The sequence below is a fragment of the Podarcis melisellensis genome (assembly GCF_964234715.1).
Source record: "Podarcis melisellensis genome assembly, chromosome: 10".
Lineage (NCBI taxonomy): Eukaryota > Metazoa > Chordata > Lepidosauria > Squamata > Lacertidae > Podarcis > Podarcis melisellensis.
This window is the reverse complement of record NC_138542.1, coordinates 45,465,263-45,490,980: the sequence shown is the minus strand read 5'-3', so window position 1 is coordinate 45,490,980 and position 25,718 is coordinate 45,465,263. Positions and strand designations below refer to the sequence as shown.

At 43.3% G+C, this 25,718-nt stretch overlaps 2 protein-coding genes across 7 annotated transcripts in view; one reads left to right on the top strand and one right to left on the bottom strand.

The window, feature by feature from the left end:
- Nucleotides 1–750: 750 nt before the first annotated feature.
- On the bottom strand, nt 751–18,775 carry CHADL (chondroadherin like). 4 transcript variants are annotated; one of them, XM_081928657.1, is made up of 5 exons: nt 18,705–18,775; nt 8,144–8,312; nt 4,890–6,560; nt 3,524–3,690; nt 751–2,852 (listed from the first exon to the last, which is right to left on the bottom strand). In XM_081928657.1, the coding sequence occupies exons 2-5, from the start codon at nt 8,297–8,299 to the stop codon at nt 2,564–2,566; spliced, it is 2,283 nt and encodes a 760-aa protein (XP_081784783.1). In that variant the 5' UTR covers nt 8,300–8,312; nt 18,705–18,775; the 3' UTR covers nt 751–2,563. The 4 variants fall into 4 exon arrangements, with proteins under 4 accessions (XP_081784783.1, XP_081784781.1, XP_081784782.1 ...); XM_081928655.1 differs by lacking the exon at nt 18,705–18,775 and adding an exon at nt 18,123–18,208; XM_081928656.1 differs by lacking the exon at nt 18,705–18,775 and adding an exon at nt 17,279–17,379.
- Nucleotides 3,504–25,718, top strand: part of LOC309379467 (leucine-rich repeat transmembrane protein FLRT3-like) — a 27,281-nt gene continuing 5,066 nt past the window's right edge. The window contains exons 1-2 of one of the 3 annotated variants that reach the window (XM_081928664.1): nt 3,504–3,602; nt 25,186–25,628. In XM_081928664.1, the coding sequence (XP_081784790.1) occupies nt 25,190–25,628 (439 nt within the window). In that variant the 5' untranslated portion in view covers nt 3,504–3,602; nt 25,186–25,189. Of the gene's footprint in view, nt 3,603–20,539; nt 20,794–25,168; nt 25,629–25,718 lie in introns of those variants that run through there. The other 2 variants (XM_081928662.1, XM_081928663.1) reach the window with 2 other exon arrangements.

Sequence of the window (25,718 nt, the reverse complement as noted above, 5' to 3'; positions counted from 1 at the left end):
TAGAACTCAAAAGACCTAACAACCATAGCCATGTGCAAATGACAGATAGGAAGAATTAAAGAATAAGGTCCCTTTGAGCACATTTTGAGACTAGGAATGTGACCAGAACAGGGCTGAGCTCTTTACAGAAGCTTAATTTAGGTAGAAAAATTCATTTTGTTGTTGCCATTGTTAAACAATTGGGAGTCAGAATTCCATGTCAGTCTTCTGCAAATCAGCCAGAGAGCTGTCTGTGGATTCTGATCTCACTTCTGCATTGCCCTAATGTAAACCATCTTTATCAAGCATCCTTGTCACTCTTCTGACTGTGGGCATTTTGATGGGCCCCAAAGTCAGCGTGTTTCTCCCACCTTGGCCTGAAATGAAAGAAGGCTGTTGGGTGGGGACCTGAAATAGTCCAGAAGTGTGGACCATCCCTGTCGGCCTCCTCATTCCCAAGCTTCTGGTGAGGCAGTTTTTCATCTCCTTCCTCAACATTAAATGTGTAGACTGTACGGGGAGAGTCCTGATCTAACCCTATGTTTTGTACAGACTCTGCCCATCTTCTACCAACTTTCTCCTTGCAGAAAGTAAGTCTGTGCTTTTTAACATCAGGAATGAAAGTAAATCTCATTTTTATAAATGTAAAAAAAGAATAAAAGTAAATCTACACACGTTAGAGCTGTAACTGAAGTGTTTATATTTTAGCTTTTTTTTTTTTGATACTTATATAGTCATATAAAAAGAGCTTGCTTCTAATTATATTTCACATACAAATAATGCATTGTGCATTTAGTTACATGTAGGAAACAGCCCTGAAGCTGTGGGGGAGTTTTTGTTTCGATTTCAATGCCATTAAGCTGTGGTACCTCCTGTTATTCTTTACTAGAGTGACATTTAAGATTTGTCTCTTACATTGCACTGGCAGTGCACTTCCTTCTAAGAATATGAATTCCTTCCTTGTTTTGTTGCTGTAGCTGCCAGCATCCCTGACCATACAGATGACAGCCATAGTCCAGCAATGGTCCCTGGTGTGGTTAAAAGTGGCCTAAGCCTGTGAGAATCTCTTCTGAGAAGTGAAGCAACAACTACCTGATTTACATTCACAGGAGCAGCCACATTGCCACTATGAACCAACCTTAAAATTCTCACCATGAGAGCAGATGGGCCGTGGTATATCTCCAGAAGAGGGTTGCCATTTGAGAAAATATTAATAATGACACTTTTCATTCTGCCAAGCTGTTACCTTGTGAAATAAATAAACTGGCCAGCCCCCTGTAATGGCAGCTTCCTGGGATTTAAATCATGCCTATTACTTATGCATGTTTTTCCATCATCCCGGTGTTTTGAAAAGCTCCTAGGAGGAAATCTCACTACTTCCCTGGGCAACTTGTTCCATTGTCTGACGCTTCTTACAGTGAAAAGGTGCTTCCTGATATGCGGCTTTCAGCTGCTAACTTTAGCATGGGCGCTTAGAAAGAAGTCATTTTGCAAGCAAAGGAACTTGCTTTTGAAAAAGGCTGTAAATCTGCTGTGCTGCAACTTGCCCCCACGGCTGCTTTTGTTTCCTGCTGTGAAACGCTTGATTTCATTTTTGTTTGGGGACATCTTGGTTCTTTGGAACCATCTTATCCCATGGTTCTTTCAATGCACATTCTTTTGCTATTGCGTCAAATCCCCCGTATTTTGTCTCTTGTGGAATGTCTGCCGCCTCCAGAGATAACTCCAGAACACACCAGAGATAAGAGGCAGTTTAACCTTGGGAAGAGCATTGGTTGCTTACAGATGGTGAGCTCCAATTATTGCTCCTCTGTGGTAAGCTATGCTAGAATTCACAACAAATTCCTCAACTCTGAATTGCAAAATTCTGTAAATAGTGCCAAAAGCTATTGGCATAGTAGGACATCAATGCATAAATTTGGCAAACTGAATACAATGAGTAGCCGAAGACAAAGACTTAGCCAAATTGTAGCTTAGCCCAAATATTCCAATGCTTAGAAAAAGCATCACAAGAGCATTGACTTTAATAACTAATATACTTCACAAAGTCAACTTTAACTATCTCCTCTAACAGAAACTGCTGTTTCTACTTCAACGAAATGCTCCTACTTGAGACTGGGGCTTCTTATACAATTTAGCAAAGATGCAGAAACAGCACACAGTTCAGATGTGGGCAAAAAATTCAGCGACCTTGAGAAAGCTTTACATTACGTATGTATGTATGGCAAGCTCTTAATACTTTTAAAACCCTTGTTAAATACAGACAGCCTGGAAAGTGTGCAGGACATGTCTGGCTAAATCATGGTGACAAGAGGAGTACTCAGTACCTGCCACTACTTCCAGACTAGCAGAATAAACTATAGAATATTTAAGTGTGCACATTTGCCTATACAATACAAGCATCTTGGAGATTTCAACCATGCTTAGTGCACGATTGTACAGGCAGACAGCTATAGCATAGTGCTCCACTTGCCTGCCTCTTTAACATCTAAGATTGACTTTTAGTATAATTATCAAGTACTCCTTTGAAAATGCACCTTTTGTAGTATGGAGGGATTTACAGGCCATAAAAATGTGCCCCCTCTCAAGCCTTTCTCCCCCTATTAGTGGAGAAGCGCATTTTCAGCAACTTGCTTTTCTTGCTTCTGCTTTTCCTGCTTTTCTTGACTCGTCTATTCCCAGTCTGCTGCTGCTGCCTCTTCTTACTGGAACTCCTTCCAGCCTTGGCTTTAGTTGAACTGGTTCGTTTTGTCTTCTTGGTATTCCAGCCTGGGCAGCTTTGGAAGATAGTGACGAGCTTTACCTTCTGGCCACGTACCTCTGCTGGGGAGCCACAGGTGGCTCCCACTCTAAGATTCAGCTTGTCAAGCCACCTGAAAAGGAGGAAGAAGTGAGGCAATATAATCAGCCTAAGTGCTAAGCCTTTGTATCTTCACAGTCACACACTTTCCTACATTTCTGATAGCTTGCTTCTTGATACAAGAGGACCTTCAGTTATTGTGAAACACAGAGGAGGAGAAAGGAAGGTATGGAGACTTGATGATTTCATTTAATGAATTAATTTAAAAAAGTCTAAGTCAGCCTAGGCAACTATAGAGCTCAGCTGATCAGCTTGATGCATGAACGAATGAACCATGTTTTCTGATTGTGTTGGGTTGCCTATCTCTTACCTAGCTTTAGTCTAGATACACTGCAGCATTTGAGGCAGCTTAAAGCATATTGGCTTGAAAGCAGATGCAATAGCATTTGAAGTGAATTGTTATAATGAAAGAGTTGCTTCGTATTTGCTGTTCTTGGGCCTTCCCCATCCCTTATTTGGTTTATTGGCAATAAAGAGGAACATGTTGAATTACTGTACAATTTGGTGACTAGGCAACAGAAACTAGAACAGTGCCCATAATCACTTTGCTGAGATGGCTGGCAAGAGTGCTAGTCTGAGCATGTTAATAGGATGCGTTTGAAGCCCTGCCAAATAAGAGAGACAAATGTTCTGCCCACTGCTGCTCTACAAGCCCTTGTGCAGTAGTGGGAACTAGCAGCTCACTTGCGTAGGGGGAGAAGTTTGCAGTCACAAGAGAAAGGAACATCACTCAGGCTGATGACCTCCAGCGCTGTAAAGCTGTGTAAGTTCGGCAAACTGCGCACTTTGTTTTTCTCAAGGTACAGACTTCTTATCTGTGGGCCCAAGCCAGTGAAGGCACCAGAGGAAATCTGCAAACACAGAACAAGTTTGGCTGTCAGACGCTTAATGACATCAGCAGTAAATTCTACGCTAGCATCCTGATCTAGGCCAGTTATCTGAAACTTCTGGTGACATTGACCCAGTTGTTATGTCCCACCAGAACCCTTTGGAATGTGCTCTTCTACTTATCCAGGCAATTTGGCTTCCACATCCCACCCCAGACTGATTGTTCCATATGGTTGTTCCATATTACTATAAGGAAAAAAACTTGGATGGGGAAATGGAATTGCTCTACCAGATCTGAGCATCTTCAAGCTATAGCTGTAAGGGTGCTGGAATAATAGTTCTAGCTTTTAAATTTGCTCATCTGCCATGGTTTCTGCTTTGTACCTTCTCCCAGCCCCTTTCAGTTGATGGTGGCTTTTAATCAAAAGAAAATCAGCAATAACCCCCAGGATCATATTTATACATTGTGCAGGTAGTTTGGATGCAAGCCGTTTAGAAAGCTGACATATTGAGTCAGACCCCTGGTTCATTTAGCTGCGCTCTGGGGTTTTATTCAGGCAGGCATCTTTCCCAGTCATAGCAGGAGATGTCAAGGAATGAACCTGGGACCTTTTTTTGCACAAGAAGCCTGTGTCCTGATAACTGGGCAATGGCCATTCCCTCAGCCTGCAAGAGCCATGAGATGAAATGGAACAGCTGTGCAGCAGAGAGAGTTTGAGTAGGGACAGCCTCTCCTGTTGCCACTGCAATGTGTGGAAAAGCCACACCTGCTAGAAAATGCATTTCATATCTCTGTTAAAGGCCTAAGAGCAGATTTCGTGGTCCAGGGGGGAGGTCATTAGCTCAGAGGCAGGCACCTTCCTTGCATGCAGAAAGCCCTGCACTTAATACCTGGCATTGCCAAGTGGGGCTGGGGAAAACCCCTGTCTGAAACCCTTGAGAGCTGCTGTCAATTGGTTACTGAGCTAGATGAACCAATACAAGTCTGACTTGATTTCCCCTTCAGGTGAATCTTGTATTTGGGGAAGGTGGCAAGATAGGGCCTACAGCTTGGTTAGGGCCTCCTAACACATTTGTACAATTTCCCAAATTCTTCTTATGACACCTGAGAACTTGGTATTTAATCAAATTAAGCAAAGAAACATTTGCAAAGGGATGTTTTTGGGAATATGATGGCAAGAGAAGGCAGGTCTTAATTTCCAACCTCCCTACCCCTGCTTACCTGTTCTAGCCCCATATCATCCAAATACAGGTGTTGCAGAGATCTTGCCACTGGCAGGAAGGCGCCATCTCCAATGTACTTTATGGGATTCTTGGACAACTTCAGTTCACTAAGCGTGGGCAGCCCTCTGAGAGACTTGGTGGGCACTTCCTGCAAATGATTCTCATCTAGATGCAGCTTCTCCAGCAGCTTGGCATGTCCTAGAGCCTTGGGAGACATGTGAGTGATGCGGTTCCCTGTTAAGTATAACCAGCGTAGCTTCTCCAGCCCAGCCAGATCGTTATCGGTCAGCTGACCGATGGAGTTGTGTTGCAAGTGGAGGGCAAAGAGATTCGGCAAGAGGGTGAAGGAGCTTTTGGATATTTGGTTGAATCCATTGTGGTCCAGGTAGAGATATGCAAGCTGGGCAGGCCCTTTGAAAACATCAGCATCTACAGAATCTATGTTGTTGTTAGACAGGTAAAGGTAGAGGAGGTTTTTCAAGTCCTGGAAAGCACCAGGCTGCAGCCTTGCAATCTTGCAGTTCTGCAGATGGAGTGAGGTCAGGTTTCTCAAGCCAGGGAAGGAGTCTTGCGGTACCGAGTGGAACTCATTATAGCGCAAGTCCAGAAGTTGGGTGTTTCTTGGAAAGCCTTTGGGAATACTCTGGAGGTTTCTCCTGACACAGTTTGCATGCTGGGAATCTGGTGAACAAGTACATCCTTGTGGGCATCTTACAGCATCCTTCTCTGGTTCCCTGGTAACCGTGGCCAGGCTAGGCAGCAGCTCCTCACCCAATGCGTGACTTCTGCATTTCATATCTGTTGCCCTCAGGGATTCCAGGTGCTCTCCCCTGACGGCAGCAGGACCAGCACATACCACATCGGCGTGTATTCTTACTTTCGCAGCCCACTCCTTGAAGGGGCGCATTTCACAAGTGCAAAAGACAGGGTTCCCTGTTAGGTCAATTTTTTTGAGGTGGGCCATCTCCGTCTGTGGCTGCAACACGGACAGCTGGTTGTTATGCAGGTCAAGAGTGTGCAGCAGGGGGCTCTTGACAAAAGCTCTGTGTGAGACTTCCTGAAGGGCCATGTTGTCCAAGAAGAGCTGTTTCAGGGATGCCATCTCAATGGCCTCCTCACCAATATAAGTGATTGGATTATGTCGGAGGTCTAGCTGGGCTGTGCCAGACAATCTAGAGAGTGCCTCCTTAGGAAGGAACTGAAGTTCATTGTGATCTAGGCTTAGCCTCCTAAGAGTCGATAATCCACCAAAGGCCTCGTTGGCAAGCACATTGAGTGAGTTATGGGACAAATTAATCCACTTGATCAACTGAAGTCCCTGGAAGACCATATCTGGTAGGTAAACCAAGGAGTTTCTGGCCAGGTTAAGAAAGGTGAGGAAGCCCAGCTGACTAAAAGCCCCTGGCTTTATTTCCTCAATGCTGTTATTTTCTAGGATAAGCTGCCGGAGGGAGGAGAGGCCATCTAGAGACTCTTGATAGATGAATGCTATATTGTTGGAAGCCAAATTGAGGTAGACAAGCCGTCCTAATCCCCTGAAAGCCCCTTCCTCAATGCTTTCCACCTTACATCTCTGAAGTTTCAGGTGGGTGAGGTATGGAATAGGCAAGAAAGTTCCTGCAGAGATGACTTTGATTTCATTACCCCGGAGGTCAAGTCTTTGAGTGACCTGTTGATTACACAGATAAACATTAGCTTTATCCTCAACTAATTGTCTTGCTCACGGTCTTTTGGAACAATGTTGCCTCTGAATTAAAAGTCAATTCAGCACTCCCTGGTGTCTTTGTTATAACAGAGAATTAGCATAATATTAACTATTCCTTACTTGGAGTAGATATAGAAAATGACTTTTCCCCATAGGTCTCAACTTTTGAATCCACAACAACAGACTTCAATTTCAATCCCAGAAAAGATTGAGAGACCTTTTCAGATGGGAAAAGCATAAATGTGTAGTTGCATGGACCTGATACCAAATGGGAATTTGTCTACTTGAGACCAGAGTTTTGCGGAGTCTCAGGTCTGGGTAGCCACAGGGTATCAGTAGCTTCAAATAAAGCAGTTTGTACAAAAAGGAGCGGGTAATATTTTCAGGCCGCATCAAACAACTTATTTGAGAAGGTGGTTATAGAATACACTTTAATAAAGGGGGTACTTTCTCTGTTGTATAATCTGTGATATGATTTTGACTATTATAAAAATACCTTGGAACAGAGACTTGGGTTCTTGGATTTCTGAAAGTGCTTGGTCTGTCATAACTATACGATGCCTTCTTTGCCTTGTTCTGATTTAGGAGCATAAGAAGCTGCCTTATGCTGAGTCAGGCCAACGGTCTATCTAGCTCAGTATTGCTTACACTGACTGGCAGATGCTCTCTGGGGTTTCAGGTAGGGAGTCTCTCCCAGCTTTATCTGGTTATTGAACCTGGGACTTTTAACATGGAAGGCAAATGCACAACCACTGAGCTGTGGCCCTTCCACTTTACGGGGAAGTCCAATATAATATTGTGTTTAAGTGGCATATTATTCCAGCTAAAACCTCAGTCCAGCTGTAGGATGTGTGCAAGGAGGGCATGCCAGTTTTATCCATTTGGGGTGGAATTGTAATATGGTGCATGGGTGAGGTATACAGGTTTTGGATGTAGATAGGGCCAATCTTAGGTGCTAGTGCTATCGTAATTACTCACCTCACTGTCTGAATAGTGTAGGTAATGGATATAAAATGTATGTGTATTATTTTGACCTGTTTGTAATGGCTGAGATTGTTCTTTCTGGTAGTGCAAGGCTCAAGGTATATGATTGATTAAGGAATGTCTGATTCAATCCTTAGATATGATGTAAATGGATGAACTGACATATTATTAATATTAGAAATTTGTTAGAGGCAGCAGCTGTTTATTAAAAAAAAAGTCTCTGGGTCAGAGAGACCTTAGATGGCTTCACTAGAACTTTTAAAGAAACTGGAGCTGTTTCATAGACTCATAGAGTTGGAAGGGAATCTCAAGGCTCATCAACTCCAACCCACTGCTAATGCAGGAAACCCATTAAACATCTCTGATAAGTAGCATTGCAGCCTTGGCTGAGTAATATAGTAGCATCCACCACTTTACAAGGCAATTTCCCCCCCGCCCCAAACTCTTTTCAGTTTGAACTTTGCCAGTAGGGTGTCGGAGGAAAGGGCTCTGTGGATGCTTCGCAGAAGTGCACTTGCGCAAACCTCGTGTTGCACGTCCCTCGCTGCTTCCCGCAAACTGACCTGAGGGATGTTAATGGGCACCTTGGTGAGGTTCTTGTTCAAGCACATGACTTGATGCATGATGCCGTCGCAGAGGCAGATTTGTGGGCAGCGTTCAGCAACCGTCTTTTCAGTGAGCAGGGTTGACAACAGAAGAAGGCGCACAGAGGTCCACATCTTGGGGAAGCGGCTGAGTAGGGAATATGCAAGAAAGCCAAGTTGTAAGGCAATATTAAACTTTCTGCTGCTGTCGTGGACTGGCTGGAGGCAGAGGAGCGGTGGGAGGCTGGATGGGTAAATGGTTTGAATAAGGCAGCATCCTGAAAGGTGTTGGAAAACACAAAGCAAATCCTCAGCATGTGTTCCCAACATACTTATTTAGTAACAGTTAAACAAATGGACTTGTGCACTGGGTGTGCATGCTGAATGCACAAAACCACTTACAGTGGTACCTCGGGTTACAGACGCTTCAGGTTACAGACACCGCTAACCCGGAAGTAGTACCTCAGGTTAAGAACTTTGCTTCAGGATGAGAACAGAAATCGTGCGGCGGCAGCAGGAGGCCCCATTAGCTAAAGTGGTACCTCAGGTTAAGAACAGTTTCAGGTTAAGAATTGACCTCCAGAACGAATTAAGTTCTTAACCAGAGGTACCACTGTATTTTTTAAAAAATGCTCTACACGGATGACCTTAATATTGTCACTGTGATGTAATAAAAAGGGGTATAAACTGAGCAAGTGATCTTAAGATACACTGCCTCCCCCTACCCACCAATCAAAACCTTAATATATCCAAGACAGGCCTTCATTCTTCCTCATTTGCAATGTTGCTCCTGGACTGGAACCAAATCACAGTTCTTGCAAATTAAGACCAATTAAAGCAATCTGATGTTGAGAATACAACTTTAATCAATTTAGCTCTTTAATACTTCTGCTTCCTGCTTTTCCTTCACTGCTCTTCACTTTGTGTATTTTTTAATGGCTGTTTTTCAAAGACAAATGTTAAGGCTCCCGTTGTTAGAAGTGAATCTGACCTACCTTAGGGAGGCCCCTTAGCCAAAGTAAAGAGAACAGCAGGGGCTTTGGAGAGAGACCAAGAGAGAGAAGGAAATGGAGGAGGGGTGTGTGCACTTGGAATCACAAATCAACATAGTTTAGACAAAATTAAAATGGAGGAAGAAGTCCCTGAAGATTTAGAAACATTCATAAAAAAAGCCCAAAGCAAAAATCAGTAATTTTTCATTTACAGTGCAATAAAAATATAGCCCTCTCTTCTGCCCACCCCACCTCAACTGATGTTGAGGTTATTTTACATAATGCAACAAAATGAAACCATCACTTGATGCCAAGAGGTTCATTTCTTTGCTTTCCCTTCATTCGCCTTCTTTTTGCATGTCCTTCTTTGTGAATTTTCATTTTTCTTTGCCTGTTCTCTCAAATCGGCATGTCTTGGTTATTTTCTGTGCCTGTCAATTTTCCTCTATTGCCAAGGTTAAGATTTCACCCCTCCCTGAAGACCCCTTTCTCTGTAGAATACAAGAGTCTTTACATACATACACCACTTCATTTATTCATTCATTCCACACCTCACCCATTACAAGTAATAATACAAAAAAGTAGATTTCCTAATGGATACTCTTGCTAAGTGGAAATATAAAATATTTCTCCTTACTTCCGCTCAGTAAACTCTCAATTACAATACATTCTTCACACATAAAATAAACAGAATGTTTAATACCAGTGATGAACACAACTGTAACCTGGAAGTGTTATGAACTGCATATTTTTTTTAATAGAAAGAAGCTCCTGTACTTCAAGCGACTAATTACAATGAAAGTGGAGTTTACAAAGGTGTATGGTGCTGTTTTAAGTGTTGCATTTTTTATGGACAGTTCCAAACCTGGCTGATTCCACAGCCATCCTTGTCAGAGGAGCACAGTATGATTCAGATGTCCTTGGTATCTAACTCCCATCATCCCTCACCACTAGCCTTGCTGGCTGGGGCTGATGGCAACTGGAGTCCAGCAACATAGGGAGGGCCATAGATATGCCATCCCTAACCTAGGCCAAATCTAAGAAGCCTTGTCTTCTAATCCATCTCTCTCTTTGTTCCTTCTGTGCCAGCAGGCAGCCTGATATAAACCCGGCTGCAATATTTATACCCTTCTTTTACTTCATAGAATCATAGAATAGAATCATAGAATCATAGAGTTGGAAGAGACCACAAGGGCCATCGAGTCCAACCCCCTGCCAAGCAGGAAACACCATCAGAGCACTCCTGACATATGGTTGTCAAGCCTCTGCTTAAAGACCTCGAAAGAAGGAGACTCCACCACACTCCTTGGCAGCAAATTCCACTGTCGAACAGCTCTTACTGTCAGGAAGTTCTTCCTAATGTTTAGGTGGAATCTTCTTTCTTGTAGTTTGGAACCATTGCTCTGTGTCCGCTTCTCTGGAGCAGCAGAAAACAACCTTTCTCCCTCCTCTATGTGACATCCTTTTATATATTTGAACATTGCTATCATATCACCCCTTAACCTCCTCTTCTCCAGGCTAAACATGCCCAGCTCCCTTAGCTGTTCCTCATAAGGCATCGTTTCCAGGCCTTTGACCATTTTGGTTGCCCTCCTCTGGACATGTTCCAGTTTGTCAGTGTCCTTCTTGAACTGTGGTGCCCAGAACTGGACACAGTACTCCAGGTGAGGTCTGACCAGAGCAGAATACAGTGGTACTATTACTTCCCTTGATCTAGATGCTATACTCCTATTGATGCAGCCCAGAATTGCATTGGCTTTTTTAGCTGCCGCGTCACACTGTTGGCTCATGTCAAGTTTGTGGTCAACCAAGACTCCTAGATCCTTTTCACATGTACTGCTCTCAAGCCAGGTGTCACCCATCTTGTATTTGTGCCTCTCATTTTTTCCCCCAAGTGCAATACTTTACATTTCTCCCTGTTAAAATTCATCTTGTTTGTTTTGGCCCAGTTCTCTAATCTGTCAAGGTCGTTTTGAAGTGTGATCCTGTCCTCTGGGGTGTTAGCCACCCCTCCCAGTTTGGTGTCATCTGCAAATTTGATCAGGATGCCCTTGAGTCCCACTTCAAAGAGGTCAAAGCAGCTGAGGTCAGGCAACCGTTCCCCTGATTCTCTGGAATGTGAGCTAAGCTTGAGTCTCATGTCCTTGGTGGTATTGGGTCTCAATATCTCCATTTCCTGAGTCACATGTTTACTATGACCGATTTGTCTGTCTGTCTGTCTCTGTCTGCATGCAGCTGGCTAGACACAAAGCATCCCAAATTATTCATCAAATGTTGAAATACTTAAAGACTAAAAATACATCACCCACCCCATTGCACAATGCTGGCTTAAAACATCTGCTTCTAAGTTTATTAGACTTAGGAACAGATTTTACATCTTGAACTGTACAACTAATTCATAGGCGCCGACTCCATGGGGCCTGAGGGGGCCCGAGCCCCCTCAAAAATTCGTTTGGGGGGCTCTGCCCCCCCAATAATTTAAGAAAATTATTACTTCGTGTAAAGTCTGGCGGGCCAGCGCTGCGGCCGCGGCGACATCAAAAGGACTGGAGCTTGTCGGCCAGCTCATCGGTGGCCATCGTGAACGAGAGGCGAGCAGCAGACGAGCTGATCTGGCCCGAGCGCGCCTCCTCCCGCTCGCTCGCCCGCCGCCGGCTCCGACCCGCTGACTGGGCGCGCCGCGGCGCGGATGGGTGGCCGCCGGACGATGCCTGCGCAGGAGACGCCCAGACAGGCTGGTACGGCAGCAGCAGCAGCAGGAGGAGGGGGTTTCTGCTAAGAGTCTCAGTGGGAGGAGGGGACGCCTGACTCGGAAGCAGACCCCCCCCGCCCGCGCGCATCTGCCGCGTGGCCAGCCCGAATCCGAGCTGTCCCTACCCCGTGCCGCACCTCCATGGCTCTCTGCGCAAGGCTGGGAAGCCAGCCTCGCCGAGTCTCTCCCAGGAGAAGCGCGCAGAGAATCCCCGATCGCCGCGGGAGAGGGTGGGCGCGCGCACCTAGCAGCAAAGGGAGCAGACGCCAGTTCCTTTTGCAGCAGCTGCAGATCGACTTCCACGTGGGGTCTCAGCTTGCTCCTTTTCTTAACCCTCCGCCAGTCTCCTGACTCCACCGCCCCTTTTCGCGCGCAGACCCCCCCAATTTCGCACGCGGACCCCCCCCGTATGGCCCCCCCCAATATTTTTTATAAGTCGGCGCCCCTGAACTAATTCATACAGTCATGTTGTGGAGAAATACCCATTTAGGAATGAAGTGTCCCTATTCCTTTAGCCAGACAGCTTCCTATTATTTGGCAGCAAAAGGGTGTTGTAAACAAAAACTGCTCCCTTTCCCTTATGGGGTACACAAGAGCTCTTCTAGAGTTCTTTGTAGGTTCTGCATCTGTAGGGGAAAATAACAGCAGCCAACCAGAGAATATTGAGAAGTAAAACAGCTAGTAAGCCTGATCTTTATTAAAGCTGCTGCAACAGGGTGCTCCCTCCACATGCAGGAGGAGGAGGAGGTCCAGGACAAAGGTGTGGAAGCCCTTATATAGACTTTTGAACTGCCCACTCTAGAGCCCAAGACCACCCCTCCATACATCATACATACATCAGAGAAGGGGCGGACTACAACAGAAATCTGAGTGCGTTGTTTTTATCCTGTCTGCCAGGTTACCTGGTTGGATTACCTAGGCATCCTGGCCACTCTTTTGTTATGATAACTACTCAATTTCTGAATCCAGGTTACAGGTCACAGGCTCACCCTATTCATATCTTAAATGTGCCCTTAAGGCAGGACTTGTGAACAAAGAGACAATGGGGAGACTTCCCATTTCCTTCGACCTTGCAGAGAAATATTTGAGGTCATTTGGGAGAGAGAAAATGGTTTCAGGACTTTTTTCCGTGGGATTTCAGACATGTGGTTTATACATTTATGTATGTGCTTGCTTGGTACATTTATGAACATTTATTTTATATATATATAAGACCTTAAAATTCTTATAACAAGGGCTTCATAATTATCCCCGACTACAACTGACAAAATGCTTCCCCTTCCCCAAGGTGCCCACTAACATCCCTAGTTCCTTACCTGGATAAGGCTACGTAAAGTTGGGAAGAGTAAAAGAAATATTGGTGTGAAAACTTTCAGAACCTTGTAAACGTTCCTGGTATGTGCATTTGCAGTGAAAAGAGCTGAATGAGCTCTTGTTCACCAGTGGTGTGTGTGTGCGCGCTCTCTTACTCTCTCTCAAACACACACAAAGAGGGAGGGTGGAAGCAGGGAAGGCAGCAGCAAAAAGGAAGACCTGCAATTACCTTTAATTTATCAGTTGCTGCTACCTATAAATTTAGGAGTCAACTGAGGAGTTTTCTATGTACACCAATAAAATAGCATGCAGAATAATTTGAAAGCACATCCACATGTCTCTTGAGTACCTTCACAGAGTACCTTTTAAATTTTTACATTTAAAAATTGTACTTCTGTTTAGGAATTAATTTGAAACCAGCATATGGATTGCAAATTCAATAGGTTTGCTTATTGTTTGTGTGGATGATGACTTTACACACAGCTCAAGGGGGAGCACACTGGGTAAGACCTGTGTGTAAAGTCATCATCCATTGTTGTGATTAATTCACATCCCACACATGTTGCAAGGCGTTTTGTAGTCACATTAATTCTTACATGCAAGAGTCTTCCATGTAGGAATTGTGTCATATATGCAATGGCACTCATTTAGGAGAGCGTTTCAGTGCATTTACTCTACATAATCTCAGGGCATATTCTAAATCAGATATTTATATAAATATTCTAAATCTGAGAGCCTGATCTGTCCCTCCTAGCAAATTTTTCTGGACCCCTAAGACCCCATCAATTTTGGCAACGAGAACAAAAAACAAGGGAAACCTCTTGTTGGGTTTAAAACCTCTCTGCTCAGCCCAGCAGTCTGGTGGGAATGAGAATGGACTTGTCAGCTGATCAGTTATCTGATGATCAAGAAAGGAGTGAAGTGGCATCTGTTTTTGGGTAGTGCTCACGGAAAATAGCTAATAGTGTGGAAAGTGAATATCAAAAGTACTTGCAGCTTTCAACAGAATAACAGTAGGCTAGAAGTCCACCAGAGATTTATACCCAAATGCCCAGGCAAGAGCAAATTCAGAACTAAAGGTATACATTTTGTACAGCTCATCTTTCACACAGGCCAAGGACAACAGTCAGATAGCATTGTGGAATGCGGTGGGAGGCACAGAGCATAACACAGGCTTGGCCAGTCACATTGCACCCTCTTTTGAGGGGGTTGCACTGGGAATATTTATCTGCCTGATGAAGGCCTTGCTTTACCACTCATAAGGTAGATTTGGAAATAACAGTCCCTTCATTTAATTCAAACTACTCAAGTAACTCCATGTACATGAGGTAATTTGTTTTCTGTGTATAATTTCCTTCGCTGCTTATGGTGCACTGGAAAGCTAGAATTTTCCACAAAGTTTGGGAAACTGTCTTTATGGAGGGTTGTGGGACTGGAGAATGTTGGTTTATTTGCCATAGGGTTGAAATGCCTGTAAAGCTGCCATACTGTTGCTTTGAATGTCAAAAAAATAAGGGACATGGTTAATTTCAGAACACATCTCATGAATGCTTCTGCCAACGGAAACCCTGTATTCAGAAAGTCCTTTGAAAATGTCAGGATTTCAGCCTACAGAGGGAGAATTTATTATCATCACAAAAGTGACCCAAAGTGACTTACATTAAAGCCAATTAAAATAAGCACAACCAATAAAAACCTAAAAACACACCTATACAGATAAAAGACAGGTCTTACAGATCTGAACCCTCTAAGAGAGGCTATAAATACCTGAAAGCCCAAAATATAATGCTCTGCAGTCATCCAGCCTACAGCCGATAATAGATAACGGAAGTTAGTTAAGACTGTCCTTGTCTAGATATGAGCACAGCTGGGCCACCAGTCAAAGCCAATGGAAGGCACTCTGCAACATCAAGGCCACTTGAGCCTTAGGTGGCAGAAGCGAATCTGGAATTACCCGTAAACTACGTACCTTCAGAGGGAGTGAAAACCATCCAGGATTCTCATACAAGCTAATCAGTCCTTTTTTCTGCCTGCCATTGCAGTGGCTGGTAATGGAAACACACATCGAGAGCTCTTCATCCTTGCATTAACACTGGACTCTTTGTAATACCTTTAGACTTGGGCAAGCTGCAGCCCTTCCACAGACGGAAACAAGGAAGCTCATGGAGCAGAATTGCAGAGCGCCGCTTCCCCTATTCAGGCTGTCAAATAGGCCAACCTGTATTACACAGCCTCTCATTTATGAAGTCCTTGCTCTGCAAGCAGTTTCTCAGTGTGTGTGCGCACGCACATACGCACACACAGCAAGTTAAATTTCCAAATATCCTTATTGATTTGAATGATTTGCTCCAGTACATTAAATGCAAATTAAAACAAAGGAAAAACCTGTTGGATTCCAGGGTTTTGTTGTAAACAAAAATTGCCCTTTTCCCTTATGGAGTATCCAAGAGCCCATATAAAGTCCTTACATAGGTTCCCTATTGGTAGGAGAGAATAACAGAGGCCAACCAGATAATATTGAGAAGCAAAACAGCTAGTAAGCTTGATCTTTATTAATCTGTTGCAACAGGAGGGACCCTGGAAAATGGCGTGCAAGGCCTTATAAAGACTTTTGAAATTGCCACCCTGTGGATCAAGACCACCCCCAGAAACATCATACATACATCACAGAAGGGGTTTAACCTAAGACCACCCCTCAGATACATCACACCCACATCACAGAAAAGGTGGTCTAAAACAGAAATTTGAATATTGTTTTTCTCTCTCCTGTCCTTGTTTATCTCCTGTCTGGCAGGTTACTTGATTGGATTGCCTGGGGAGCCTGGCCATTCTTTTGTAGTGATAAATACTTAGTTCCTGGGCCAGGTCACAGGTTCACACCCTATTCATATCTTAAATGTGTCCTTAAGACAGGATTTGTGAGGAAAGAGACAATGGGGAGGTTTCCCACTTTGACCTTGCAGAGAAAACATTTGGTCATTTTGGAATCAAAATGGTTCCAGGTTGGCCTTCCTGTGCTGATCTATGTACAGTATGTACTTGGTTGGTACACTTATGAACATTTAACATATATCTAAGACCTCAAAATTCCTATCACAGTTTATTATTATTAGCCATCTCAAATTTCTGTCTGGGGCTCACTTCTAGCATGTTCCTGGACCACAATGTGTCAAACACCAAATTTTAGTTGCTCATCTTTTAGGTAACATGATATGTTGTTGTAGTGTTGAAAACTATATAAAATATATATTTTTAAAAAACAAAACCAACCAGATTTTAGTTTATTTGTTTGACCTTAAGAATTTGCCAGTGGACACTCCAGATTTCAAGGGCCCAATCCAGCAAAAGTTAGTTGCAACTACACTTGACTGACATTTTCTAAACAGGATAATTAAATCAGCTTCAAATACTAATTAGTTGAACTGTATAATTATTTCTTTCCATGCAGGGCTAAAACATGGGCTGGATCATTGAATGCATTTACAGTGGTACCTCAGGTTAAGTATTTAATTCGTTCCGGAGGTCCGTTCTTAACCTGAAACTGTTCTTAACCTGAAGCACCACTTTAGCTAATGGGGCCTCCTGCTGCCGCTGCGCTGCCGCTGTACAGTTTCTGTTCTCATCCTGAAGCAAAGTTCTTAACCCGAGGTAATATTTCTGGGTTAGTGGAGTCTGTAACCTGAAGTGTATGTAACCTGAGGTACCACTGTATTTTATTAGAGAATTGTTATTTTGTTCTTCAGCCAGAACAGGCTCTCAATAGAGATTTAGTGTTTAGTTCAGTTCATGACTCTTTTCTGTTACACAATCTTTGTTTGTCAGCTATGTTATAGTAAATATAAAAAATAGGTTTATTAGCATAAGGGTGCTTCATGATTTATTTAGTGAATTAATCTGGAGGGGCAAATGGCACACACTGCCTTCTGGATACTGTTGTCACAATCACAGTGAAAGTTAGAACAAATCTTCCATGGTTTACATAGCATTTAGAGTATTAAAAGCATAGTAAAAGCCTTGTGTTTATGAAACATACATATGTTTTATTTATTTACTCACATTTATATTCCATATCTCCTCCCACTCAGGGTGCTTCCAAATGAGTGTTTATTGTGAGGTGTTTTTTGTTTTATTTTTTGCAGTGCTCACATGTCATTGGTAGCCCAAATTTTTTGCTCTCTGAACCCAGATTTACTATTTGTGGAGGAAATCCAGGAAATTAATAGTTAAATAGAACCATTGTGAATAAACAAATTAGAACTTTCTCATTTATAATGTGATCCTTGGCTGTTCTCCTGTAGTCTTCAGTGTTTAGTTCAGCACGTGGCTCTTTTCTGTTATACAGTCTTTGTCTTTATAGTCTTTACTTTATAGTAAATATAAAAATTAGAATTTCTTAGAATAAGGGTGCTTCCAGGTAGTCTGTGTTGTAAATGGGTAGGGGGTCATTCAGGTATTGCAAATAAGTAATTGACAACAGTTTTTCATTTATCATACTTCCCCCAGAAAGGGTAAATCAATATTAAGGGCTTCCAGACTGAATCCTACCCATAAAATTGAGTCAAACAGATACCAGCAAAATTCAAATGGCACAGTTTAAAAGGATTTGGCACTCTACTGCAATAAACCTACTTTCCCCACAAAAATCATACTTTTGTGGTAAGCAAATGCACGGAAAATGATGGGATAACCCTGGTTTGATGCAATGTGATATAACTTGCCCCTTAACAAATCAGAATGAACATTCAATACACAACCCAGGCTCCCAGGCTGTGAAAACAAATCAGGTTAAATGCTCAATATGGAAGAACGCTAAAACAACAACAGGCTAACATGCCAATTTGGGTGCGTGTTGCAAAAATGTGCATACATGAAGTGCATTCATTCCACAATATACATCCACCTGGAAGCACCCTACCACTCTGGATGATTCCAGACCGCCATTTGTGGGTGGGATTCAGTATCGCAAATTTAAGTTGTGCAATGAAAGTTGATTCGTCTCCCTTGCCCGACCAGACTTATTGCCATAAGGAAAACAACAGGGACAATATGCACGGGGGAGTGCGCGATACCGTTTACTTGAGGTAATGTCCTGTAACAAATCAGGAGGAATGCTCAGTAAAGAGGAACATAGAAGTGGCCTCTATGTTCAGGGTAGCAAAAAGAGCTTTTCCACACTAAGCCCCATGCTTAAAAGAAAAGCCAGCAGAGGTGACCAGCACACCCCGACTCTCAGCTTTAAGGTTGTGGCCCTATTATGCACATTTACCAATACATCTCACTGAACACACTGGGTCTTAATTCCCAGTAAAGATATGCAGGATCGCGCTGCACATCACTTGCATCTAATGGCGTGAGACTTGAGGCGGGTCTGGGCTTACACTGCACTTTCCTCAAATAATTAAGAGCCTTCTCTCGCAAATATTATTTTTATTCGTGTATCAAATGGATATTTACAGTGCACGGAGCAGATATTAATATATACTGTACAAATCTGCTCCTGCACGCATGCACAGACTTCTCTGAGCGGAGGCAATTTTTCTTGAACAAATGACCTCATTCATATTCTCTTCCCCGCCCCATTTCTGTAAACTAGCACCGGTGGTCTGAGCATGCGCAGTGGCGATCATTATCCGGCAGCCTCGCGACAAGTGCAGACGTCACGTGAAAGCAGATCCGGCTCGGAGGCGAAGGCGGGGCTGCTTAATTTGCATATCCCATCATACATTGCGCGGAAGGCCATAGATGATAAATTTTAAATACTTTTATTAATGTTTTTGTTTCGAACCCGATTATTAAACTCGCCTTGTCACCTTGGAAATCTAGTGTTTACTCAAGGGATTACTTTCGACAGGTCGGTTAGGTATTCGCCCTCACCTGCGAGGCTGTTGACTGATCTCCGGTAGAGGCGCCCGAAGGTGTTTCCGCATACTCTGGTTTCTCTTCAGATCGTATAAATCTTTCGCCTTTTACTAAAGATTTCCGTGGAGAGGAACATTTATGAGTTTATAACTAATTTTTTGAGGCTCTGTTTCGGCAGAGCTGTCTTATGTGGTTTCCAAAAGTAGAATTAATTATTTTTGCGTTGAGTGGGTATTTGGCGTTACTCTTTTAATTTAATGTTTATATTTGTGTCCTCTGTGGTGTTTCTATTCTTAGGAAAGTGTGGGGTTAGAAGTGTCATGTGTTTCTATTGGTGTACCACTTGGAGAAGGGCATTATAAATAAATAAATAGTTTTGGGGTTTCTTTACTGCTTTCTACATTGCTCTTCCTTTTGGGGTTCTGTCTGAGTTTCCTGATCTTAAAAGATATGAATTATGTTACTTCTCATCTCCATGTTAACACTATATTTAACCCTACTCAAAAATCTAAAAATAAATAGTATATAACTTAAACAACAATGCAATGACCATGCATTTATTAAAAGCACCCAGCAACACTCACATTTCTGTTCTTAAATTTCCTGAGCAAATTCCCAGTGTTGTAGCACATTTGTCTTGCTTCTGTTATGGACAGAGTCCCTGGTCAAGACGGTTCAAGAATGTGAATCCCAAGATGTCACAATGTACAAACACAAAACGTCATGGTACTCCAGTGTTTGTTAGAGTTGATATTTGTTATGGTTATAGTATGTTTGCCTTGCAAGTGATCAATAGTGAAAAAATAATTTAAAAACAAAAGCACAAAGCAAACAGTTAGTAGATTATTCCCAAAATCTGAACATTCATGTTTAATACCATATACTTAAATAATAATCATATGACTATAATAACTGGTTGCAGGCATGTATCTGGGTGTATGGTAAGTCTCATGGAACTCAATAGGACTTCCTTCTGAGTAGACTAACAGAATCGTCCTGTAAATGTGTTCTTGAATCACTCTCCCAGTTTTTTCCTTTGCATCTTTCACCACATCTCAGTATTGTTTTATAATACCCAGTTCTGGTAATAATGTTTGTCACAGGGGTTTATGTAATACATGAATTGAAGGTAATATTGGTGTGGGAAGTGAGTGTAATATTGGTGGTAGAATCAATGATCAGTATTAGTTTTACTCATGATGTACATAGCTTGGGTCATGGAATAACATACAGACATAGCATTTTGTGATGCAAGTAATGCACAGTGTTACTAGAACCCCTGTTTTTTCCCCCCTTTTAAAAATTAACAAACAATAAGAAGTAGTATTTCAATTTATATATATATATATATCATTCTGATGGTAACACATGTAAAATGTTGGAATCCTATTTCATAAACATTTGCCTTTTTTCAGAAACTGAAAAAGAGAAATAAAGAATATTGATTCCACTCCGCCACTTCCTTTTTACTGCCTTATCTACTGGTGTTTTAAGACAGTATCTGGTGCACTGGGTCGCTTTTTAATAGGGTGGGGGGCTGCAGGACCATTTTCACTAGAAACAATAGAAGGAAACACTTGTTCAACCTAGTTTCCTATATCAGACTTTGTGGTTGAAGGGAAGCGTATGAAAGAGCAGTGAGAGAAGCCAGCTACTTGGCTGTACAATCCAAAAGCAGCTCCAAGACAGCTTAACAAGAAGCAACGCAGCAGGTAAGAGAGATTCATGGCTCAAATTGATGAGGATGCAGGAGCTGCACAAAAGGGAGCAGCACATGAGAATGATAAAAGCCTGAATCCAGTTTGTGCCCCTAAAGAGATACTTGTTTTAGCAAAGGTGTTTCCTTATCATAGACTATAAAATTTAAGTGGGTTTTGGGGTGTTTTGAAGGCTAGTGGCAGTGAGGATTGTTGAAGGCTATGTAGCATAGCAAAAATGGGAAGAAGTATCCAGATTTAATTGTGAAACCAATATGTATGTTCCAAATAGGTACAACCATCCCCCGATGAATGAGAGACTCTGATTGTGTGATGCAGTGAACAGACTGTTTTTACTTTGAAGGATCTCAGGTTTTTACATTGGCACACTTGCCTTGAATTTCCCAGCAATTGAGACCACAGTATTAGTGTTGTAACCCACACTGAAGTGTGGCTAAGAATAAAATAACAGTAGTGAGTTTTCCTCCCAGAAAGTGCATGATGCTGTATTTGAATTATTTTCAGGTTGACATTTGATGATGGTGTGTGCACAAGGACCATCTGCCCAAAGGATATGTGTACTGTGTGTTGTGGTTGTGCAAATGTCATTAGCATGTATTGATTAATGTTCATTACATCACTAATGAAAACTGACCCTCCATTCATACTGGGCCGTTTTGTATTTATGTTATTTTTATGTATTTTATGACAGGACACTCTCATCACAAGTTCTTTTATGGGTTTCTGATCTCACTTAAAATATATTATGAAACATATGAACAATGGAATCACTCTGAAAAATGGTTGCTATCCCCTTCCAATGACTGAGTACAAATCTAGAACTATGTAAAAGCATAACCTGGCTATTGCTTTGCTACAATTAATCAATATTCACCATTTTTGTTAATTCAAATGCTTGCTGGACTGAATCAGTCTTCCTAGTATTCCTAATACAGTCATACCTTGGATTACAGATGCTTCAGGTTGTGTTTTTTCGGGTTACGGACCCGCTGAAACCTGGAAGTACCGGAACGGGTTACTTCCGGGTTTTGGGGGTCGCGCATGCACAGAAGCACTAAATCACGCTTTGCATGTGCGCAGAAGCGCTGAATCACAACCTGTGTGTGCGCAGACGCGCCAGTGCAGGTTGCGAACGCTGCAGGTTGTGACCGTGCATCCCGCATGGATCACGTTCGCAACCCGAGTGTCCACTGTAATGGTGTCTGGTGCCCATTGGAACTGATAGGGTGGAAGGCATAAAGGTCAACACTAGGTAGAACTAGAGCCAATGACAGAACCAACTAATTTTCATTTTGCCCCCATCCTCCTGCCTGTTGAGTTCTGCAAGAGGCCACACTGGAAGAGGATGAAACTGCCTCCTTCTGGTCTGGGTGTAAGAAAGAAGGCTGGCAGGCAGGAGCTGGCTGAGGGCAGACTAAGGTTGGTGGGGCAGTGACACATTTGCCATAATAGACCAACCCTTTACTGATTCCTAACAGTGCAGCCCTGTGCACAGTAACCTCAAAGCAAGTCACGGTGTGAGCTTACTCACTAGTAAATGCATGGAGGATTTCAAGACCAGAACTGCCACTGATGTGAGTTTCATCTGCAGAAATCCCTACCCCGTTTCTGAGAGCTTAACTAGCATGGATGAACATTAATTAAGTGGAAATTAGGTACTGCCTGCTGCTTCTTGATCAAAGTTAGGGCTAATGTGGTACAGAGAGTTAAAAGCTATTTGCTTTTCCATCACTGAAAAGCCCCTTAACCCAATAGGGTGAACCTGTGGCTCTCAATCTGAAGTTGGACTCCAACTAGGTCTGATAGCTCAGCAACCTCACAAAGGACACCAGTTCTCTTCTAGAAAATGATCAGATCCATATAAAACCACCTAATGGGCATCACTGCTGTTGTCATTATGTAGACAGGGGATGTTTCATGTATTGTAGAGTCAGATAGCAAATATAACATGTTAGGACAGGAGACTCTTGGGCAATTTATACTCAATCACAGAGCATGCCTGGGGACTTTCCCGGTTCTTCTCCCTATAGCTTTTCCATGTGTGGATTTATATTTTACTCACATCCATAAAATCACAATTTGCATATGGTTTTATTTGAGTGGAACAGTATGTTTCAGTTGTGTTTTATTTATGCATATTGGCTGCCTTTGAAAGGCTTGGCCTGAAAGCTAGCATAGACAAAGGTATTTTAAAAATGAGTAAGAACCACTTATCTGATGCAGAATTTAACATCCCAAGAATCACCATTTTAATTTATAAGCTAGAGCAAGTTTCTACTCTGCTCTCTCAAATAAATCTCTTTTTCAGGGCAAAAAACAAACCCCCAACTTCCTGTGTTTCTTGGCCACATGGACTGAAGTCACAGAGCCCATTCATCTCATGCCCATGTAGAGAATAGTAGCTTATGCTCAAATTGCCACAACACTCATCAGAGATAATTTAAAAGCAGACACTTTTCAAATACCACCAAAGGGAGGGAAATCAAGGGCAAAGAGGTCTTATGCCAGTGTTTCCTGCTTTCCAGATTGCTGAATCAGTATATTTTTAGCTGTAAATTATACCCCTGACTGAAACAAAAGGAGGAAGCCCCAACACCCTCACTGTTTGCTTCCAGAGAGGCCAGTTAACTACTTTCTAGAGGGGCAGCTGTGCTACTAAGTTGTTTTAAGAACAGTAAGAGTATTTTGCAGCCTTTTAAAGACTAGTAAATGCATTATGGCATCAGCTTTTGGTGGAGAGCCTTCTCTAACCTTGTGCCACAAGCGGATTTAGGGAAGGAGCATGGCCGGTTTGCCTGCACTAGGTACCCAGCTGAGAGGGCGCCACAACGATGATGTAGGACAGAGGCGGGGAGCTGTGTGGATTTAGGTGTCGCACAGGGCACTGCTGAAATTTGGAAGCCTCAAATCTGCCTCTGCTGCTTGTGCCCTGCATATGGTTTGGACTATGGACACATCCACTTCCTAGAAGATTCTGTCCTGCACATGCATGGAAGTCTTCTGCAGCACCCACACCATAGCTGTCAACCGTCCCTTATTTGGCGGGAAACTCCCTTATCCCAGTGCCGTGTCCTGCTGCTGTGCCTTATTGATAATGTCCCTTAAATTTCCTGGGTTTCAAAGGAAGCAGCTCCTCTCCCTCCCTCCCTGCTGGCCAGGGAGGAGGGAGGCTCCAACTGTGTTGCTTGGCTGAGTTGCTCACCCAATAAGGAGTCTAAGAACTACTGGGGAGTGGAGCTTGCATGCCTTGTGCCGATCAAATCGGCCACATTGTCTGGGGACTCGCCTTTGCTCAGCGCTTCCCAGCGGAGAGGTGACGGTGGTTTTCCTTGCAGGATCCCCTTTGCCGGGTTGCTGTGCTGTGGAAACCACCACTTGAGGCTTCATTTGGCTGTTGGCTGGGCTTTCTGCCTTTGGCTCGGAGGGGCTCAGAAGTTGAACATACCTGTGCCCGGAAAATCCCTTATTTTGGCTGCTGACCCCTTATTTTCGAGGCTACTGGTCCCTTATTTTCAAATCTGTAAGTTGACAGCTATGATCCACACATCGCATCAAAATAGCAGCCCACACTTTCCTCCTTAATTCAGATGTCCCTGCTGTGTTGTTTTTAACTTACTGGATAGGATTAAGCCAAGAATGCCTAGGACTGTGGTAAGAGGGAATTGGAGAGTATGTCAGTTAGTGCTAATGTGGTAGGGGAAGGCCACGGAAGGCCAAGTGACTCTTGCTCTCCCTTGCCTTGAAAAGCTCGGTGGTTCAACAAGGGGTTCCCAGCAAAGAGACAGCAAGGATGGCTAGAGAGCAACTGGGGGAAAGTGTGATGATCAGTCTGAGTCTGCCTGAAGTGACAGTGTCAACTGCAGAGAAATCTCGTTCTACTATAAAAGCTTTTATGGGTTGTGAAGGGGTGAAGAGATTTGCTCCTTTCTTGTCCCGTCTGTCTAGGACACTGGAAGTTAACATGTATTGTATTACAACTCCCATCAGGCCCTGCCAGCATGGTCAATGATCGGGGATGGTGGGAGTTGTAGTCTGCTCGTCCCTGCCCCCCCCCAAACAACCCCACACAATCTGGAGGGCACCACATTGACCACCCCTGGTCTAGGGCTCAGATAGGTGCCAGAACAGCACACGGAAGCCTATTTTAACCTTAAGTATGAAGACTGAAGAGCATTAAGGTGACTTCACACATCTTTGCCAAAGCCCCTTAGTGCCCAACAATGTAAGCTTTTGAGCAGGGGAGACGTGGTGGGATGCATGTATAATTCTGACACATCTTCATCATGCAATTGATCAGAAAAGGCTCTGGCTGAGCAGAGCTGCATCCCAGACTACCTGCTGGTTTCTGAAGTGAATTTAATTATTTCAGTCTGCTTTAAATTACAGCATTATGGCTCAGCGCTGGTGTGTGGCCTTTACTCTGTCACTACTGTGGATCATTGCCAGCCCAGAGCTCCTGGACCGTTCCCAATGCCCCATCGGTTGCAGCTGCTCTTTCACAGACTGGTTTATTCGGTGCTCCAATGCCAGCCTCTCTTCTCTGCCCACTGGCATCCCACAAGCCACAGTGGAGCTTGATCTGCAGTTCAATCAGCTTGGCAGCCTGCTGGCAGCCTCTCTCCCAGATTTGCCCGAGCTCACCACGCTTTTCCTTGGGAGCAACCAAGTGCGCCGGATTGAAGCAGGAACCTTTCTCGGTGTGAAGAATTTATACCACCTCCACTTGGACAACAATCTCCTCGAAGAGATCCCAGAAGGGGCATTTGAAAACCTGACCAATCTAGTCTTTCTGCACCTGGAGCACAATCGGATTGCTTACCTTTCACCAGGTATTTATAGATGGGTGTTGCCCCCCTCATTGCTAAGGTAGTGATTGTCCCTCTCACTTTCATTCCCAACAGTTTTAGGGTATGAATTGT